Source organism: Nasonia vitripennis (genome assembly GCF_009193385.2).
Source record: "Nasonia vitripennis strain AsymCx chromosome 2 unlocalized genomic scaffold, Nvit_psr_1.1 chr2_random0002, whole genome shotgun sequence".
Taxonomy (NCBI): Eukaryota; Metazoa; Arthropoda; class Insecta; order Hymenoptera; family Pteromalidae; genus Nasonia; species Nasonia vitripennis.
In genome coordinates, this window is record NW_022279608.1 from 1,331,320 (window position 1) to 1,353,983 (window position 22,664).

A 22,664-nucleotide genomic window follows, 5' to 3' on the forward strand; every position below is an offset into this window, starting at 1 on the left:
AAAAAGTCAGACATCTCGACGGCGACGTTGATCCACTTGAAGCCGCCGTATGGCAGACACTCCCGCATCACCCAACCGTAGAGATTGTTGACGTCGTAGTAGACGAGATACTTGGACTCCTCTGTCTCGTTGTAGGTCTCTCCCATGTGTCGGTTGTTGGCCTTGGCGTAACGGTTGGAACATTGACTCACACCACCTCTTATGCCCCGTTCGACAAACAGGAGCATGTCGACGTCAGTCAGCAGCTCGAGCTCAATGTTCGTATACTTGAGCATGGCATCCCACGTGAGGCCAGGGGTGATGTAGTACTGTGCGGGGTCGAGGTCGTAAGCTTCGAGACAGTTGTCCCTGAAGTTCTCGAAGACGTCAGCGAGAAGGAGTACGTCTGTCTTGAGATACAGGTCCGAGTATTCGTTCTTGAACTTGAGGATGTTATCGTGTTTCGTGGGCAGTTTCACTTTGCATTGATTGACTTGTGCGCAGTCGACCTCGTGAGCCCGCAGTTTTAATTGATTACGAAAGTAATGGAGACACCTTTCACAGATATATTGTTTGTGTGTTCGATTCGACAACTGCGCACTCACTAGCCTCGACAGGTCTTTTATCAACACATAGTGGAATTTAGGCAATAGCTCGATGTCGTCATCGTCGTTGTCGTCGTCCTCGTCCACGTAGTAATCTTGCACGAAGAGAAGATTGAGGTGTTTGATCTTCTTCGACGCCGTCACGTGGCACGGAGACACTTCAAATTTCTCACCCCTCTTTTGAGTATGTACAAGTTCACCGATACGTCGTTCTGCTTCTCGAACTTGACGATATGTTTCGGCGGCACTGGGAAGTCAATACCCTCAAAGTTTAATTCGTCCGCGAATTCATGGTACTTTGAAACTCTATCTACATTATCTGGTACTGGATGCAGCGCGGATAGCACAGCCCACTTGAAACACTGGTTGTCGTTGATTTTAACGTTGATGCATGCGTGCTCCGGCTTGATGAGGGATGGTAGATCGATGTAGGAGCTTCCTCTCATCGGATTCAACTTGTTCACATTCACCGTCAAGTTCAGAATGGAATGCAGGGTCCAGCCGGAATCTCGCTCTTGGAATTCTTCCATGTCGCGTTCAATGGGCTGTTGGACGTTCGCGGTGAACCACTCGTTCAAGTCAGTGGTCTGATAAATCGACGTACTCTTCGTGTTGAAGTACTTGATGTCCTTCGTTTCCTCGTCATTCTTGACGATCACGTACTCGGCTGCCAGCACTGTATTCACTTTTACAGCATTGTGTTCACGGAGCGCGAGCTCGATCTTCGAGGCTAAGAGAGCTCTAGCGTCATCCATGAACGTGGATATATCCAGATGTCTCATGTTCGTGATCACACCCGATCTGATATGACTCGCAAAAGCCGACTTCACTTCGTTCCAAGCTACACTTGGCTGCTGGAGGCTTCCACCACGCTTGACACAAAAGCTCATTCTATGTCGCATAGTATGCAGGAGTGCCACTGTAGACTGGTACTTCTGTCTCTCTGGCACACTTAGCCCTGGTGTCTCCAAGAGGCGCTCGAAGGTAGCGATGTGATCGGGCACAATGACGTTGGTCCAGCGTTTCACGGATGCATCGTCGATGGCACCCTCAACCATGAGACTCAGTGCCTCCTGCATCATGGCGACGGCCTCCCTGCAGTCCTCCACAGAAGCCATGGTGACCCTGAAGAGTGTGTCTTCTTCGTAGGCTGTTTTTCCTCTAGGTCTTCCGAAGAGTTGTTCACTCCTCGAAAAACTTTTGATACTGAAGAAATCTCGGATCCCTGGCTCCTTATATACACCTAAAAGTGCTACACGTTCGAACAGATATTGGCAAAACCAGCATCGGCTTGAAAGAAATTCTGATCGACGCACGCAGAGATCTACAGGTTAGAACAACTTCTCCAGGACCTGCATGGACTCGCAGGGTCTCAGCAAGTTCTGCCGATCGATCGAACATGCATCGACTCGCCATAGCAGACATGGTGGGGTAAGCCTCAGAGAAGGGTATAAAAGCGGTGAGAGCAGCCTAGTGAATCAGTTGCCATCGAGATGGAGTTTGTAGTAGACGTACATGGCTTCAAGAGGCCGGTGAACGACTTTGTATTCAAGGAGGTGGCCGTGGTCCCTCTCCAGGAAGACTCTCTGCCGTCTGTCTACCTCTTCCAGCCACCATCTAGCTGGGACTACTTACCTGCCAAGTACAAGAGCGAGAATCGATGGTTGGAGTACAACTACCACGGGATACCCTGGAGCTCGGGTGATATCTACTACGACGAGGTCGCCACCACAATCCAGAACGTGCTGCAAGATGCGAGCAAGGTCTACGTCAAGGGCCGAGAGAAGAAGAAGTGGTTGATGGGAGTGACGATGACGTACAACATCTACGATCTCGAAGAAGTAGGATGTCCTTCACTGCGGAAGCTCCAGGAAGCCACGATTACCAACACCGCCTGCTCGCATCATACATCGAACTGGGTTCCGATCTGTGCCGTGCACAACGCTATGATAATGAAACAATGGCTGCTCAGCAACCGAGGTATTGACGAGGTCGACTGTGGATGGAGCACCGAATGTCTTGCCCCCTCGTCACCACTCAGAAACTATTACAATGATGTACAAAATATGATTGAATAAAGTTTAAAAAAATTTGGCTCACACACAGGTGAGAGCGAAGATGGGGGCTCTCATCATCTCTCTAAAAAAAATTAAACTAGTTCGCGCTATCTCTGAGTGGTAAAAGCAAGCTCTAGGATTCAAGGTCATTATTAATTTAATAAAAAAAAATTTTTAAAGTTGTTACTTGAGGACACGTTACAGGCGTCTAATTACTATAAGAGATCGATTAGAAAAATCCATCGTCGACTTTGACTCAAATGGTAGTGTCGGACTTGCAAGTCGGAGGTTCGAGGTTCGCGCCCGACCCCCGTCACTTTTTTTTTTTTTACAATAATAAAAACTGTAACAAAGTTACGTAAGTGGTGAAATCATACTATCGGATTCAAGATCATTTTTATTTTATTTTTTTTTTTTTTAAGGAAGTGATGAGAGCCCCTACCATCGCTCTCACCTGTGAGGTACAGTCAATCAAGTTTACCTCTCCATTTGACTTCCTTTTTTTTTATTGTTTTTATTTAAAAAAAAAAATACATTAAAATTCATTAAAATCTAATCTGCGGCGCTTGGTGCCAACCACCTGCGATGGTCGGGTGGCCTTGCGTATGCAGGGACCTTCCGGGGAGCGTTTACGAGGTGCGCGCTTCTTATCAGCAGAGGGTACCGGACAGTGCACGGGAGAATTTTCTTTCTCCTCGTCGTCACTCGACGGTACGCTCTGCTGACGAGGAGGGCACACCTTCGCCAACTCTTCCATCACTATACATCCATTTTTACAGAAAGCAACGTCTCCACGTGCCCAAATCGCTTCTTTATCCGTAGTGTCCATGTCCTACGATGGTTGGTCTAGATCCTTATATTGTTCGCACACAATAGCTACGTCTTCCTCTTTCTTGCGGACATACTGGTTGAGTAGGTCCTATGCTGTCTCACAGTGGTTTTGATTTAACTGCACTATCTCTAATTTCCATAGTTCTCTAGTTCTTTTAATGTGGCTTGGTAGGCTGGGCATGTATAGCTACCAGCTGCATAGTCACTCTTTAATTTACCATTCTTTTTCCGGCCGAGAATGCAACTCAGATCGATCGTGCAACTTTTTGCTTCATATCCTTTTGTTTTGCACTTAAAACAGCATTTACTTTTGTCGTACGTCTTTGTACACGTTTTTGCGATGTGGCCAAAACACAGGCATTTATAGCATCTAGGTGGGCGCATCTCTTGACTTATCTCCCTGATTCTGGGATTAAATCAACGAATTTTGAGCTTTTCCCTTACGATCGCCTTTTGTGCAATCTAGAAAGGCAGCTGTACGACAGCGGTCTCCGTATCTTAATAGGTTTTCCGAAGGGTCATTTCAGACGTCTCCTCTACTACTTCCTTCTCTTTTGCAAACTCTCTACTTAGGGCTTCTAGAATATCCTGTTAAGAAGAAAGCATGTCAAGGTCTTTTATTTTAAAGACCACTTGATGCTGAAGTTTTTTGATTGTGGGTTCTTCTACCAGCACCGCTTTAACCGCTTCTTGAAGTTGCTGTGGTTTCACGTCCTTGTTGCGTCGTAGCTCTAAAAGAAGATCTTCTGCCATCGTTTTGCTTATCTTGTTTACTCTGTTACCAAGCACCGTCAGATTGGAGTACACTTTTATTTTTCTCAAAATATCATTGTACGAATTTTCCTCAGCAGCTTTTATAACAAGTGCATCAGGCCTGCTGGGTCTCTCTCGTGGTTTTCTAGTGCTATTTTTGATCTTGGCGCCAGTGCCTTCATGTATCTTCTTTTTCCTCTTCTTTTCTTTTTTGTCTTGTTTCTGGTTATAATCTTCTGCCAGGGTGGGTTTGCCTTTTCTTCCGAAGACACCTGTGATTAGATTTTTGATGTGACTACCACAGAGGCTACTTTTTATCTTTTATTGTTCTCTTAGCGTAGTATTCTTGTCGCTCTTCTACCTGGCTTGGTGATATTGCCTTACGTTTATTCGTTGTTCTTCTCGTCACCGCGTTTGATGGTTCTATCGTCTGTGATGCCTGATCCTCCTTCTGGGTATGCTGCTGCTTCGGTAACATTTGCGCTTTACTTAGCATCAATCCAAGACTCTCCTTGCTCTTTTCCAGCGCCACTTGTCCTCTTCTAAGTTACTTAACCTGAATCATAATCACCGATAGATCGCTTCTAACAGACTTATGAATGTTGGATGCGTTTGACACAACGTTATCCATAGAGTCCAGGCTGTCTTGGATCTTTTCCCATATGCTTTCTGGTTCTCGCTCAGCATCCCGGATTATATTCCAGATCTCAAGAGTTCCTTTTTCTGCTTTCTCTCCTTGCTCGGATAAATTATCCATGCTCTATAAAGTAACAGTCGGAAACAGCTATCCGAAAACCAATACAGGGGACTACATCAACAGTGTTCTTGGTTAGGTACATAACAGCCATAGACTAGGGATTAGGGTTCTAGCAGATGGACCCTGCAGATGCTCACAATACAGCTTTAACTGTACCATTTGGTCATTATTGCTATTAACGATTTCAAATGAGACTCAAGGGCGCTCCTTTAAAATGTTAGTCTCTGATGGGCTTAGATCTTGCAGGCCTAACTGTAGAACCGAACTGTAAATCTACCTAAATGATATAATTCTTTTTGATAAAGATCTAAGAAAATAAAAGCAGTAAATAACTTTTTAGTATTAACAAACGTCATGAAACAATTTTAAGGCTCATAGGATACTACAAGCGCTTTATTAAAGACTCCGCGAAATCAATAGCAATTTTATCTTGACTTGTAAAAAAAAACAAACCCTTCGTGTATAAAAACCATCAGCAAGCATTTGATAAATTACGAACAGCATTGTGCGAGGAACCAGTAATAAAGGTACCGTATCCAACTATGCTCTTTCTAGTAATAAACGACGCATCTGATTACGCCATACGAGTTATCTTGAGTCAAGGACAGTTAGACAGCGACTAACCCTGCACTTATACATCGCGAGTCATCATATTATGTACAGATCTGAAGCTTGCAATCAAAATGTAGATGCACTTTCCAGAAATTCTATTTTCGAAGAAGGAGAGAAATACCTAGAGAAGCAAAATGCAGAATTGTACGAGTTAGCAAATAAGCAAGAGCACGAAGTTACGGTACTACGATTTGAAACAATAAGGAAACAAGGGTCCTGATCGGATGACAAATGTCGATTAAAGACAGGAACACGAAATGGTAAGAAAATAGTTTAGAAAAAGTAGAAAAATATTCCCTACATACCGCAAGCTATCCGACTCAGGGGTAAAATCCGAGCCAATTTTTAGTCAGGCGGACCCAAACCAGTCCTGGGAAAACTCTGCAAGGAAGAAAATATGGGACTTAAAGAGCAAGCCAAAATAACACCGCAAAACCAAAGAATGGATTACAACGACGGCTTCCAGAGGCCTATATGGAAGTAGACTCTTAATAGGAGTTCGTCAAAAGTTCACAGAAACGACATAGAAATTCGCGAAAACAGCGACAACAGCTTATTGGGTTATTAATAGCTTAGCTAGTGATACCGAGGATGAACTCCTGAAAGCCGGTCAGATAGCATGAGAACAAAAAGATGAGATATCACGCAATCTTACTAAGAAGAAACCTTCACTGAATCACCACAACTTATCACAACCACTTACGCCGAGACTGACGCTAGACACTACGAGTAGTCACGAAACATCGAGACCAATCCATCAAAAAACGGACGGCGCGCCGAGTAACCTAAACCCTGGTAATAAAACGATGAGCACACAATCACCGATAGCAAACTTTCTAAAAGCACTATTTAGTAAAGAAAATAAATTCAGAACTCGTCTCACTGTAGACGCAAAGATAATAAGTAAAAATTAGTCAGGCGTTCAAATTAAAATATGGTAAAGTGATACGCAGAGCAACGACAACTGACGATGAACTACTTACAATGAAAATAAAATCAATAAGAAAACTTTTAGTTCAGAAACACTACGAAAGCATAGATTCTCCACAACCGATTCTTATAACACATATCGCTTTAGACAGTCACCCTAACATTCTAAAACACGCTTTTTGCACTTACAAGCCAAGATAAGATTTTTACCACATTACTCCGCAAATAGATGATCGAGCCATCGCAATACCCTTGTCCGAAAGCAGTGCTTCAGACGAGTCTAGAGAAAACGTTAATTCACGTCCATTCGATACTAGCAATTACAATAATATCAGTCCCAAAAAGAGAAGAAACAGTCAGAAATCTATAAAACCAATGAAGGGCTCATTCGACGATCAAACAGCAATAGATTAGACGAGGGCAACTATGGTCACGACACCCAGAATTAAGGCTTCCTAAACACTTTACACAGAAACAGACTTTGACATAATGGCTCAGCGATATTGCGTATACTTACAGCTATCAGAAGTTGAGTACGGAGACGCAGATTGTATATACCCATTTTTAAGTGAGTTTGGATACGATATATACGTACATTTCTGAACGAATAACCAAAATAATTTCTGTCACTTTATTTTAAACAGGAATAAGTAGTTTATATATCTAAATCTAGCTAGCAATCACTTAACGCCGTATATTATAATAGAGGACGAATCTGATGGAGAATTCAAATTAGAGTCAGGGTAAGAAGAACAACCTGCAAATGTCCAACGAAACCCTTACATGAGAGAAGCTATTGTACACTATTTAATAGCCGAAACGCAACCAAAACAAGCGTCAGCATTGGAGAGAGACCCTAATGACAAATATTTATTTGTTGTAGTACAACGCTTCAGTGATCACCCTTTCTTGCATAAATGCAACCTTGCTTATATTTCGGCAGAAAATATGGTTCTAGACACAGAGGACTTTGATAGAAAGACGTTACATACACGCAAAGAGCTGTTAGAAACACAACGCTTCGTAGGAAAGATAAACGTAACTAAACACAAAGAGACTTACACGTTCAACATTATTTTAAAGAAACTAAATCTAAACGACAAACTCTTAAGAGCGGATATCGCAGAATGTATAAAGACACTATAGTTAATAATCAACCAGTACGGAATAACAACGTTTGGCTTTATCAGAGATTCGGGAATAACTACGCTCGCAGACTGGGAATGCGTAATTGACCAGTGTAATAAAACTTAAAAAAAAGCAATATAGATCATATTATTTATTAACAACTTACCAGTACCCAAAGTCAATAGACATAGTCTTATCAAAGAATATCACGAGGCATTAATCGGCAGCCACAAAGGAACGTACAAACTGTACAACAGAATAGCTCGCAAGTATTATTGGTAAAACATGCAAGCAGCCGTCAGACGATCTTCCGAGGATGCGCGGAGTACGAAGAAAAGAAACTAGTTTGAGTAAAAACAAAACTGCCAATGCTAGTACCATTCGTACACGCAAAGGCAAAGGAAGTAACACGAGCACTAATGGTCGAAAAACTAATTTGCTATTCCAGCTCACCAGTATCCTTCATATTCGATCAGAAAGCAAATTTTATGAACCAGGTAATGGAAGGAACCAGTATAATGAAATTATTCACTATAAATATACGTAATCGCACGTATATTTATAGCGAATAAGTACTCTGCAACCACGTATTATTCACTGTCGATCGGCGGAATAGAACAAATGCATCATGCGCTCGAAAAGTATACTGAAATGCACATCAACAACTATGATAAATGGGTTGAAGTCAGACTTTCAACACAGCGAGCATATAATTCTACGAAACACGATAGACTAATTTACTTGTAGCAAAAATTAGTTTTTGACTGACGCGCACGCACACCGTCAAACTTTCCACCAGAGGAGCACTTAAAAACATACAACGACTATCTTGTTGACACGACAAAAGCTGACGTTTAACTTAGAATAGAGAACTTAACTTAGATTCCAGCGATAAATCTAGTACAATCAAATCAACGCTTATAATAGTATTACGATGGGAAATTCAATGTGAAACACTTTAGAGAAGGAAAAATGGTTTATGTTCTCAAGGAACTCAAATTAGGCTAATTTAAACCCGAATATAAGGGTCTATGTAAAATAATAGCTATAAACTACTTTACATACTGAAACGGCCACCACTCTTCTTGGTCCTGAGTGCATGAATGATTTTAATTATTGATGAAGAGTAGTGCACATTTGCTAATATGCGTCATAATTCTGACAGTAGATCAAGTATATTGCAGTGATTTTAAGTTAATTTATTATAATAATAATAATGAGGTCCGGGATACACGGTTGTGAAAGATTATTACAACAATTAGATTTTTGTAGTTTGTTTTGATAATAAAATTAATATATTCAATAAATTATTATGAAGGAGAATATTGCATGAATTTTGCATATATTCTTATTAACAAAATGAATTCGTAAATCCGCTTTGATTTTATATTATAATTTTAGTCAGATACGCTATAGAATTGTATTGCGTCAATGTTATAAAGAGAAATAACATATTAAACTACTTTAGGGAATCGAATGTTATTTATAGATTATATTAGATGAATGTGCATAATGACCTTAATTATTATTTGTAAAATATTATTGGGTCAATGTAAATGACATGACCTTTCTTCCTCGATCTTAATAATTATCAATAAAATTTTATAGCGTTTATGTGATACTCATGTATAAAAGACACTTAATCAACTAGGCTTAGGCTTCGAAAATTAATCTCAGTTTATACCCTGGAAGAAAGGAACATCACCTTGCTTTCGCGGCCGTCTTCATTATTTGTAGAATATTATTCAGTATACATAATTGATAAGACGTGTGAAGAGGTGCGGAATCGGGTACATTCGCGTATCGTCGAAACGCGACGTTGGCAACGACGAATAAGCAGGGCTGAGCCCTTTTATCTGTATCGTGTCAGCAGTAGCAACGGCTAAAGCTTTGCGACTTGGGGCAGCAGCACCTTGTAGCGGGCTCCTTGTTTGCGCCCCTACGTTCCGCAAGATACTCTTCACAGCAACTCAATATTAATGTGACTCGGCGAATACTTGTGTAGAAAAAATATTAGTTGCACAATACATTTTTCGTTTTATCTTAATTGGGTTTCTTTTTATTTTCCCGATTGGTTCTCTTCTGTTTCCTACGTCCATACCAAATCTGAGTAGCTGGCTTTGCACAGGAGAGTGCGGAGGGATAGCACACTTAAAGCCACCAACAAAACAGTTCTCGAAGCGAACTGTGTTGCAACGAGGGATTGCAGTTTACAGGCGTTAAGAGATTTCTTTGCACCACCGAGGGATTGTCAACTGGTTAAGTATTGCCGAATTTTTCCCCCGAAAACGAGCCCCGTTACAATTTAGAGAGATATAATTTGATTTTTCCTTCGATCTAGTATGATTTACAAATTATGGGGGATTCTTACCAAATAGACCCACCACTCTTTTTATATTCTATGTAGATACGTTTTCATGCAAAAGTATCAATGAAGTTAACAGTTTAAAAGTACTTAACAGAATTTTTTATTGAAATTGTTAATTTTGTACATATAAATAATCAAATAACATTAATTATCATGTTTATTTTAATGTAGTTTTTTGAGCAAATAATGACTGCCACCGTGGAGACAGTATCAGAACAATTGGATCTTGCAACGGTTATGCCTACTGAAAAAATTATATCAGCTATGGCTCGAGCAGTTACAATTTCTGACACAGATGTTGGTAAGCTATATTTTTTATGTGTTCGTTTTAAAAATTATTAGCAGTTAATTGTTTAAACATTGCTGATTTAATATTATCGAAGTACACAAACCACTAGCAATGTGTATAAAGCTTCTTCATATAATAACTAGTAGCAGTTATCCAAGTCGCGGACGTTTGCTCGTTTATGGTCACGTACACGTGTGTAAGGTTCGTACACGAGCAAAAGCCGCATGTACGCAAAGGTAACCGCGCGTACCCGAGGGTAACTGTGTGTACTCGTGGGTACCCGAGGGTACTCTCGTGTAACCAAAGCTACCCGCGTAAACCCGAACCTAGCTTTATGCACACAAAGAGAGCCGCGCTCTGACAAAGGCAGCCGCTCGCACCCGTGGGAAGCCGCGTGTAAACAAAGACAGCTGCGCGCACATAAAGGTGAATCGAAGATTACGCGGAAGCATCAAATGTTTCCTTGTGAGGATGATTAGTGCATCACATATGTGCAAAGACGTTGCTCAACAGCTCTTTGGATCACAAGTGAAGTCAACGCCCATTTGTGCTAGTAAGCGTAAGTGGACATACATATATACTCCAGCGCTAGTAGATGGATATAACAATATACATATATGCAAGCAGAGGATTGCAAACGTTTTCCAGGCATATGCAGTTTAGTGTTCGTAATACGGGGAAGTGTCTGTCTCATTCCATGTATTTAGATCTTATACATATATATGTATGTATTAGCTATTCCACGTGAATCCGTGAGAAAATTTTATCTATAGATTGATTGATAGCGCATCCCTACTGAAAATAATCGCATGAGTAATCACCCGAGAGATCGCGCGATTACTTGCGCGATATACAAATTTTCGATTTTTTTATATTATACTGCTCGTGGACTATATCTCAACTACTGGAAAACTACAGGATATATTTTCATTATTTTTTGACTGCTCGTGGACTATATCTGAACTACTGGAAAACTACAGGTTATATTATCATTATTTTTTGACTGCTCGTGGACTACAGCTGAACTACTGGAAAACTACTGGATATTTCTTTATTATTTTCGTGCTGCTCGTAGACTATTGCTTAACTAATCTTAAAAACTACAGGATATATTTTCGTTATTTATTGACTGCTACTGGACTATATCTGAACTACTGGAAAACTACAGGTTATATTTTCATTATTTTTTCACTGCTCGTAGACTATAGCTGAACTACTGGAAAACTACAGGATATATTTTTATTATTTTCGGACTGCTCGTGGACTATAGCTGAACTACTGGAAAACTACAGGATATATTTTTATTATTTTCGGACTGCTCGTGGACTATAGCTGAACTACTGCAAAACTACAGGATATATTTGTATTATTTTCCTGCTGCTCGTAGACTATTGCTTAACTAATCTTAAAAACTACAGGATATATTTTCATTATTTTTTGACTGCTCCTGGACTATATCTGAACTACTGCAAAACTACAGGATATATTTTTAATATTTTCGTGCTGCTCGTAGACTATTGCTTAACTAATGATAAAAAATGCAGGATATATTTTTATTAGTTTCGGACTGCTCGTGGACTATACTGAACTATTGGAAAACTACAGGTTATATTATCATTATTTTTTGACTGCTCGTGGACTACAGCTGAACTACTGGAAAACTACTGGATATTTCTTTATTATTTTCGTGCTGCTCGTAGACTATTGCTTAACTAATGTTAAAAACTACAGGATATATTTTCGTTATTTATTGACTGCTACTGGACTATATCTGAACTACTGGAAAACTACAGGTTATATTTTCATTATTTTTTCACTGCTCGTAGACTATAGCTGAACTACTGGAAAACTACAGGATATATTTTTATTATTTTCGGACTGCTCGTGGACTATAGCTGAACTACTGGAAAACTACAGGATATATTTTTATTATTTTCGGACTGCTCGTGGACTATAGCTGAACTACTGCAAAACTACAGGATATATTTTTATTATTTTCCTGCTGCTCGTAGACTATTGCTTAACTAATCTTAAAAACTACAGGATATATTTTCATTATTTTTTGACTGCTCCTGGACTATATCTGAACTACTGCAAAACTACAGGATATATTTTTAATATTTTCGTGCTGCTCGTAGACTATTGCTTAACTAATGATAAAAAATGCAGGATATATTTTTATTAGTTTCGGACTGCTCGTGGACTATACTGAACTATTGGAAAACTACAGGTTATATTATCATTATTTTTTGACTGCTCGTGGACTACAGCTGAACTACTGGAAAACTACTGGATATTTCTTTATTATTTATAAACTGCCCGTAGACTATTACTTAACTAATGTTAAAAAATACAGGATATATTTTTATTAGTTTCGGACTGCTCGTGGACTATATCTCAACTACTGGAAAACTACAGGATATATTTTCATTATTTTTTGACTGCTCGTGGACTATATCTGAACTACTAGAAAACTACAGGTTATATTATCATTATTTTTTGACTGCTCGAGAACTACATCTGAACTACTGGAAAACTACTAGATATTTCTTTATTATTTTCGTGCTGCTCGTAGACTATTGCTTAACTAATGTTAAAAACTACAGGATATATTATCATTATTTTTTGACTGCTCGTGGACGACAGCTGAACTACTGGAAAACTACTGGATATTTCTTTATTATTTTCCTGCTGCTCGTAGACTATTGCTTAACTAATGTTAAAAACTACAGGATATATTTTTATTAGTTTCGGACTGCTCGTGGACTATACTGAACTACTGGAAAACTACAGGTTATATTATCATTATTTTTTGACTGCTCGTGGACTACAGCTGAACTAGTGGAAAACTACTGGATATTTCTTTATTATTTTCGTGCTTCTCGTGGACTATTGCTTAACTAATGTTAAAAACTACAGGATATATTTTCATTATTTTTTGACTGCTCGTGGACTACAGCTGAACTACTGGAAAACTACTCGATATTTCTTTATTATTTTCGTGCTTCTCGTAGACTATAGCTGAACTACTGGAAAACTACAGGATATATTTTTATTATTTTCGGACTGCTCGTGGACTATAGCTGAACTACTGGAAAACTACAGGATATATCTTTATTATTTTCGGACTTCTCGTGGACTATAGCTGAACTACTGGAAAACTACAGGATATTTTTGTATTCACGCGGATTGCTCGTAGACTATAGCTGAACTACTGGAAAACTACAGGTTATATTATCATTATTTTTTGACTGCTCTTGGACTACAGCTGAACTACTGCAAAACTACAGGATATATTTTTAATATTTTCGTGCTGCTCGTAGACTATTGCTTAACTAATGATAAAAACTACAGGATATATTTTCGTTATTTATTGACTGCTACTGGACTATATCTGAACTACTGGAAAACTACAGGTTATATTTTCATTATTTTTTGACTGCTCGTGGACTACAGCTGAACTAGTGGAAAACTACTGGATATTTCTTTATTATTTTCGTGCTGCTCGTAGACTATTGCTTAACTAATGTTAAAAAATACAGGATATATTTTTATTAGTTTCGGACTGCTCGTGGACTATAGCTGAACTACTGGAAACCTACAGGATATATCTTTATTATTTTCGGACTGCTCGTGGACTATAGCTGAACTACTGGAAAACTACAGGATATATTTTTATTATTTTCGGACTGCTCATGGACTATAGCTGAACTACTGCAAAACTACAGGATATATTTTTAATATTTTCGTGCTGCTCGTAGACTATTGCTTAACTAATGATAAAAAATGCAGGATATATTTTTATTAGTTTCGGACTGCTCGTGGACTATACTGAACTATTGGAAAACTACAGGTTATATTATCATTATTTTTTGACTGCTCGTGGACTACAGCTGAACTACTGGAAAACTACTGGATATTTCTTTATTATTTTCGTGCTGCTCCTAGACTATTGCTTAACTAATGTTAAAAACTACAGGATATATTTTCGTTATTTATTGACTGCTACTGGACTATATCTGAACTACTGGAAAACTACAGGTTATATTTTCATTATTTTTTGACTGCTCGTGGACTACAGCTGAACTACTGGAAAACTACTGGATATTTCTTTATTATTTTCCTGCTGCTCGTAGACTATTGCTTAACTAATGTTAAAAACTACAGGATATATTTTTAATATTTTCGTGCTGCTCGTAGACTATTGCTTAACTAATGATAAAAAATGCAGGATATATTTTTATTATTTTCGGACTGCTCGTGGACTACACTGAACTATTGGAAAACTACAGGTTATATTATCATTATTTTTTGACTGCTCGTGGACTACAGCTGAACTACTGGAAAACTACTGGATATTTCTTTATTATTTTCGTGCTGCTCGTGGACTATAGCTGAACTACTGCAAAACTACAGGATATATTTTTATTATTTTCCTGCTGCTCGTAGACTATTGCTTAACTAATCTTAAAAACTACAGGATATATTTTCGTTATTTATTGACTGCTACTGGACTATATCTGAACTACTGGAAAACTACAGGTTATATTTTCATTATTTTTTCACTGCTCGTAGACTATAGCTGAACTACTGGAAAACTACAGGATATATTTTTATTATTTTCGGACTGCTCGTGGACTATAGCTGAACTACTGGAAAACTACAGGATATATTTTTATTATTTTCGGACTGCTCGTGGACTATAGCTGAACTACTGCAAAACTACAGGATATATTTTTATTATTTTCCTGCTGCTCGTAGACTATTGCTTAACTAATCTTAAAAACTACAGGATATATTTTCATTATTTTTTGACTGCTCCTGGACTATATCTGAACTACTGCAAAACTACAGGATATATTTTTAATATTTTCGTGCTGCTCGTAGACTATTGCTTAACTAATGATAAAAAATGCAGGATATATTTTTATTAGTTTCGGACTGCTCGTGGACTATACTGAACTATTGGAAAACTACAGGTTATATTATCATTATTTTTTGACTGCTCGTGGACTACAGCTGAACTACTGGAAAACTACTGGATATTTCTTTATTATTTATAAACTGCCCGTAGACTATTACTTAACTAATGTTAAAAAATACAGGATATATTTTTATTAGTTTCGGACTGCTCGTGGACTATATCTCAACTACTGGAAAACTACAGGATATATTTTCATTATTTTTTGACTGCTCGTGGACTATATCTGAACTACTAGAAAACTACAGGTTATATTATCATTATTTTTTGACTGCTCGAGAACTACATCTGAACTACTGGAAAACTACTAGATATTTCTTTATTATTTTCGTGCTGCTCGTAGACTATTGCTTAACTAATGTTAAAAACTACAGGATATATTATCATTATTTTTTGACTGCTCGTGGACTACAGCTGAACTACTGGAAAACTACTGGATATATTTTTATTATTTTCGGACTGCTCATGGACTATAGCTGAACTACTGCAAAACTACAGGATATATTTTTAATATTTTCGTGCTGCTCGTAGACTATTGCTTAACTAATGATAAAAAATGCAGGATATATTTTTATTAGTTTCGGACTGCTCGTGGACTATACTGAACTATTGGAAAACTACAGGTTATATTATCATTATTTTTTGACTGCTCGTGGACTACAGCTGAACTACTGGAAAACTACTGGATATTTCTTTATTATTTTCGTGCTGCTCCTAGACTATTGCTTAACTAATGTTAAAAACTACAGGATATATTTTCGTTATTTATTGACTGCTACTGGACTATATCTGAACTACTGGAAAACTACAGGTTATATTTTCATTATTTTTTGACTGCTCGTGGACTATAGCTGAACTACTGGAAAACTACAGGATATTTTTGTATTCACGCGGATTGCTCGTAGACTATAGCTGAACTACTGGAAAACTACAGGTTATATTATCATTATTTTTTGACTGCTCTTGGACTACAGCTGAACTACTGGAAAACTACTGGATATTTCTTTATTATTTTCGTGCTGCTCGTAGACTATTGCTTAACTAATGTTAAAAAATACAGGATATATTTTTATTAGTTTCGGACTGCTCGTGGACTATAGCTGAACTACTGCAAAACTACAGGATATATTTTTAATATTTTCGTGCTGCTCGTAGACTATTGCTTAACTAATGATAAAAACTACAGGATATATTTTCGTTATTTATTGACTGCTACTGGACTATATCTGAACTACTGGAAAACTACAGGTTATATTTTCATTATTTTTTGACTGCTCGTGGACTACAGCTGAACTAGTGGAAAACTACTGGATATTTCTTTATTATTTTCGTGCTGCTCGTAGACTATTGCTTAACTAATGTTAAAAAATACAGGATATATTTTTATTAGTTTCGGACTGCTCGTGGACTATAGCTGAACTACTGGAAACCTACAGGATATATCTTTATTATTTTCGGACTGCTCGTGGACTATAGCTGAACTACTGGAAAACTACAGGATATATTTTTATTATTTTCGGACTGCTCATGGACTATAGCTGAACTACTGGAAAACTACTCGATATTTCTTTATTATTTTCGTGCTTCTCGTAGACTATAGCTGAACTACTGGAAAACTACAGGATATATTTTTATTATTTTCGGACTGCTCGTGGACTATAGCTGAACTACTGGAAAACTACAGGATATATCTTTATTATTTTCGGACTTCTCGTGGACTATAGCTGAACTACTGGAAAACTACAGGATATTTTTGTATTCACGCGGATTGCTCGTAGACTATAGCTGAACTACTGGAAAACTACAGGTTATATTATCATTATTTTTTGACTGCTCTTGGACTACAGCTGAACTACTGGAAAACTACTGGATATTTCTTTATTATTTTCGTGCTGCTCGTAGACTATTGCTTAACTAATGTTAAAAAATACAGGATATATTTTTATTAGTTTCGGACTGCTCGTGGACTATAGCTGAACTACTGCAAAACTACAGGATATATTTTTAATATTTTCGTGCTGCTCGTAGACTATTGCTTAACTAATGATAAAAACTACAGGATATATTTTCGTTATTTATTGACTGCTACTGGACTATATCTGAACTACTGGAAAACTACAGGTTATATTTTCATTATTTTTTGACTGCTCGTGGACTACAGCTGAACTAGTGGAAAACTACTGGATATTTCTTTATTATTTTCGTGCTGCTCGTAGACTATTGCTTAACTAATGTTAAAAAATACAGGATATATTTTTATTAGTTTCGGACTGCTCGTGGACTATAGCTGAACTACTGGAAACCTACAGGATATATCTTTATTATTTTCGGACTGCTCGTGGACTATAGCTGAACTACTGGAAAACTACAGGATATATTTTTATTATTTTCGGACTGCTCATGGACTATAGCTGAACTACTGCAAAACTACAGGATATATTTTTAATATTTTCGTGCTGCTCGTAGACTATTGCTTAACTAATGATAAAAAATGCAGGATATATTTTTATTAGTTTCGGACTGCTCGTGGACTATACTGAACTATTGGAAAACTACAGGTTATATTATCATTATTTTTTGACTGCTCGTGGACTACAGCTGAACTACTGGAAAACTACTGGATATTTCTTTATTATTTTCGTGCTGCTCCTAGACTATTGCTTAACTAATGTTAAAAACTACAGGATATATTTTCGTTATTTATTGACTGCTACTGGACTATATCTGAACTACTGGAAAACTACAGGTTATATTTTCATTATTTTTTGACTGCTCGTGGACTACAGCTGAACTACTGGAAACCTACAGGATATATTTTTATTATTTTCGGACTGCTCGTAGACTATTGCTTAACTAATGTTAAAAACTACAGGATATATTTTTAATATTTTCGTGCTGCTCGTAGACTATTGCTTAACTAATGATAAAAAATGCAGGATATATTTTTATTATTTTCGGACTGCTCGTGGACTACACTGAACTATTGGAAAACTACAGGTTATATTATCATTATTTTTTGACTGCTCGTGGACTACAGCTGAACTACTGGAAAACTACTGGATATTTCTTTATTATTTTCGTGCTGCTCGTGGACTATAGCTGAACTACTGCAAAACTACAGGATATATTTTTATTATTTTCCTGCTGCTCGTAGACTATTGCTTAACTAATCTTAAAAACTACAGGATATATTTTCGTTATTTATTGACTGCTACTGGACTATATCTGAACTACTGGAAAACTACAGGTTATATTTTCATTATTTTTTCACTGCTCGTAGACTATAGCTGAACTACTGGAAAACTATAGGATATATTTTTATTATTTTCGGACTGCTCGTGGACTATAGCTGAACTACTGGAAAACTACAGGATATATTTTTATTATTTTCGGACTGCTCGTGGACTATAGCTGAACTACTGCAAAACTACAGGATATATTTTTATTATTTTCCTGCTGCTCGTAGACTATTGCTTAACTAATGATAAAAAATGCAGGATATATTTTTATTAGTTTCGGACTGCTCGTGGACTATACTGAACTATTGGAAAACTACAGGTTATATTATCATTATTTTTTGACTGCTCGTGGACTACAGCTGAACTACTGGAAAACTACTGGATATTTCTTTATTATTTATAAACTGCCCGTAGACTATTACTTAACTAATGTTAAAAAATACAGGATATATTTTTATTAGTTTCGGACTGCTCGTGGACTATATCTCAACTACTGGAAAACTACAGGATATATTTTCATTATTTTTTGACTGCTCGTGGACTATATCTGAACTACTAGAAAACTACAGGTTATATTATCATTATTTTTTGACTGCTCGAGAACTACATCTGAACTACTGGAAAACTACTAGATATTTCTTTATTATTTTCGTGCTGCTCGTAGACTATTGCTTAACTAATGTTAAAAACTACAGGATATATTATCATTATTTTTTGACTGCTCGTGGACTACAGCTGAACTACTGGAAAACTACTGGATATTTCTTTATTATTTTCCTGCTGCTCGTAGACTATTGCTTAACTAATGTTAAAAACTACAGGATATATTTTTATTAGTTTCGGACTGCTCGTGGACTATACTGAACTACTGGAAAACTACAGGTTATATTATCATTATTTTTTGACTGCTCGTGGACTACAGCTGAACTACTGGAAAACTACTGGATATTTCTTTATTATTTTCCTGCTGCTCGTAGACTATTGCTTAACTAATGTTAAAAACTACAGGATATATTTTTATTAGTTTCGGACTGCTCGTGGACTATACTGAACTACTGGAAAACTACAGGTTATATTATCATTATTTTTTGACTGCTCGTGGACTACAGCTGAACTAGTGGAAAACTACTGGATATTTCTTTATTATTTTCGTGCTTCTCGTGGACTATTGCTTAACTAATGTTAAAAACTACAGGATATATTTTCATTATTTTTTGACTGCTCGTGGACTACAGCTGAACTACTGGAAAACTACTCGATATTTCTTTATTATTTTCGTGCTTCTCGTAGACTATAGCTGAACTACTGGAAAACTACAGGATATATTTTTATTATTTTCGGACTGCTCGTGGACTATAGCTGAACTACTGGAAAACTACAGGATATATCTTTATTATTTTCGGACTTCTCGTGGACTATAGCTGAACTACTGGAAAACTACAGGATATTTTTGTATTCACGCGGATTGCTCGTAGACTATAGCTGAACTACTGGAAAACTACAGGTTATATTATCATTATTTTTTGACTGCTCTTGGACTACAGCTGAACTACTGGAAAACTACTGGATATTTCTTTATTATTTTCGTGCTGCTCGTAGACTATTGCTTAACTAATGTTAAAAAATACAGGATATATTTTTATTAGTTTCGGACTGCTCGTGGACTATAGCTGAACTACTGCAAAACTACAGGATATATTTTTAATATTTTCGTGCTGCTCGTAGACTATTGCTTAACTAATGATAAAAACTACAGGATATATTTTCGTTATTTATTGACTGCTACTGGACTATATCTGAACTACTGGAAAACTACAGGTTATATTTTCATTATTTTTTGACTGCTCGTGGACTACAGCTGAACTAGTGGAAAACTACTGGATATTTCTTTATTATTTTCGTGCTGCTCGTAGACTATTGCTTAACTAATGTTAAAAAATACAGGATATATTTTTATTAGTTTCGGACTGCTCGTGGACTATAGCTGAACTACTGGAAACCTACAGGATATATCTTTATTATTTTCGGACTGCTCGTGGACTATAGCTGAACTACTGGAAAACTACAGGATATATTTTTATTATTTTCGGACTGCTCATGGACTATAGCTGAACTACTGCAAAACTACAGGATATATTTTTAATATTTTCGTGCTGCTCGTAGACTATTGCTTAACTAATGATAAAAAATGCAGGATATATTTTTATTAGTTTCGGACTGCTCGTGGACTATACTGAACTATTGGAAAACTACAGGTTATATTATCATTATTTTTTGACTGCTCGTGGACTACAGCTGAACTACTGGAAAACTACTGGATATTTCTTTATTATTTTCGTGCTGCTCCTAGACTATTGCTTAACTAATGTTAAAAACTACAGGATATATTTTCGTTATTTATTGACTGCTACTGGACTATATCTGAACTACTGGAAAACTACAGGTTATATTTTCATTATTTTTTGACTGCTCGTGGACTATAGCTGAACTACTGGAAAACTACAGGATATTTTTGTATTCACGCGGATTGCTCGTAGACTATAGCTGAACTACTGGAAAACTACAGGTTATATTATCATTATTTTTTGACTGCTCTTGGACTACAGCTGAACTACTGGAAAACTACTGGATATTTCTTTATTATTTTCGTGCTGCTCGTAGACTATTGCTTAACTAATGTTAAAAAATACAGGATATATTTTTATTAGTTTCGGACTGCTCGTGGACTATAGCTGAACTACTGCAAAACTACAGGATATATTTTTAATATTTTCGTGCTGCTCGTAGACTATTGCTTAACTAATGATAAAAACTACAGGATATATTTTCGTTATTTATTGACTGCTACTGGACTATATCTGAACTACTGGAAAACTACAGGTTATATTTTCATTATTTTTTGACTGCTCGTGGACTACAGCTGAACTAGTGGAAAACTACTGGATATTTCTTTATTATTTTCGTGCTGCTCGTAGACTATTGCTTAACTAATGTTAAAAAATACAGGATATATTTTTATTAGTTTCGGACTGCTCGTGGACTATAGCTGAACTACTGGAAACCTACAGGATATATCTTTATTATTTTCGGACTGCTCGTGGACTATAGCTGAACTACTGGAAAACTACAGGATATATTTTTATTATTTTCGGACTGCTCATGGACTATAGCTGAACTACTGCAAAACTACAGGATATATTTTTAATATTTTCGTGCTGCTCGTAGACTATTGCTTAACTAATGATAAAAAATGCAGGATATATTTTTATTAGTTTCGGACTGCTCGTGGACTATACTGAACTATTGGAAAACTACAGGTTATATTATCATTATTTTTTGACTGCTCGTGGACTACAGCTGAACTACTGGAAAACTACTGGATATTTCTTTATTATTTTCGTGCTGCTCCTAGACTATTGCTTAACTAATGTTAAAAACTACAGGATATATTTTCGTTATTTATTGACTGCTACTGGACTATATCTGAACTACTGGAAAACTACAGGTTATATTTTCATTATTTTTTGACTGCTCGTGGACTACAGCTGAACTACTGGAAAACTACTGGATATTTCTTTATTATTTTCCTGCTGCTCGTAGACTATTGCTTAACTAATGTTAAAAACTACAGGATATATTTTTAATATTTTCGTGCTGCTCGTAGACTATTGCTTAACTAATGATAAAAAATGCAGGATATATTTTTATTAGTTTCGGACTGCTCGTGGACTACACTGAACTATTGGAAAACTACAGGTTATATTATCATTATTTTTTGACTGCTCGTGGACTACAGCTGAACTACTGGAAAACTACTGGATATTTCTTTATTATTTTCGTGCTGCTCGTAGACTATTGCTTAACTAATGTTAAAAACTACAGGATATATTTTCGTTATTTATTGACTGCTACTGGACTATATCTGAACTACTGGAAAACTACAGGTTATATTTTCATTATTTTTTCACTGCTCGTAGACTATAGCTGAACTACTGGAAAACTACAGGATATATTTTTATTATTTTCGGACTGCTCGTGGACTATAGCTGAACTACTGGAAAACTACAGGATATATTTTTATTATTTTCGGACTGCTCGTGGACTATAGCTGAACTACTGCACAACTACAGGATAT

General features: G+C 37.0%; 1 protein-coding gene across 16 annotated transcripts in view; it reads left to right on the forward strand.

Moving 5' to 3' along the window:
* The window catches only part of LOC100680429 (protein unc-79 homolog), a 2,400,004-nt gene that overhangs the window by 657,950 nt on the left and 1,719,390 nt on the right, over positions 1–22,664 (forward strand). For all 16 annotated transcript variants that reach the window (XR_004345182.1, XR_004345183.1, XR_004345184.1 and 13 more), the window contains one exon: positions 10,192–10,321. Coding sequence is in view for 13 of the 16 variants with exons in the window: in XM_031923950.1 (XP_031779810.1) it covers positions 10,192–10,321 (130 nt within the window). In the remaining 3 variants the exon portion in view is untranslated. The remainder of the gene's footprint in view (positions 1–10,191; positions 10,322–22,664) is intronic.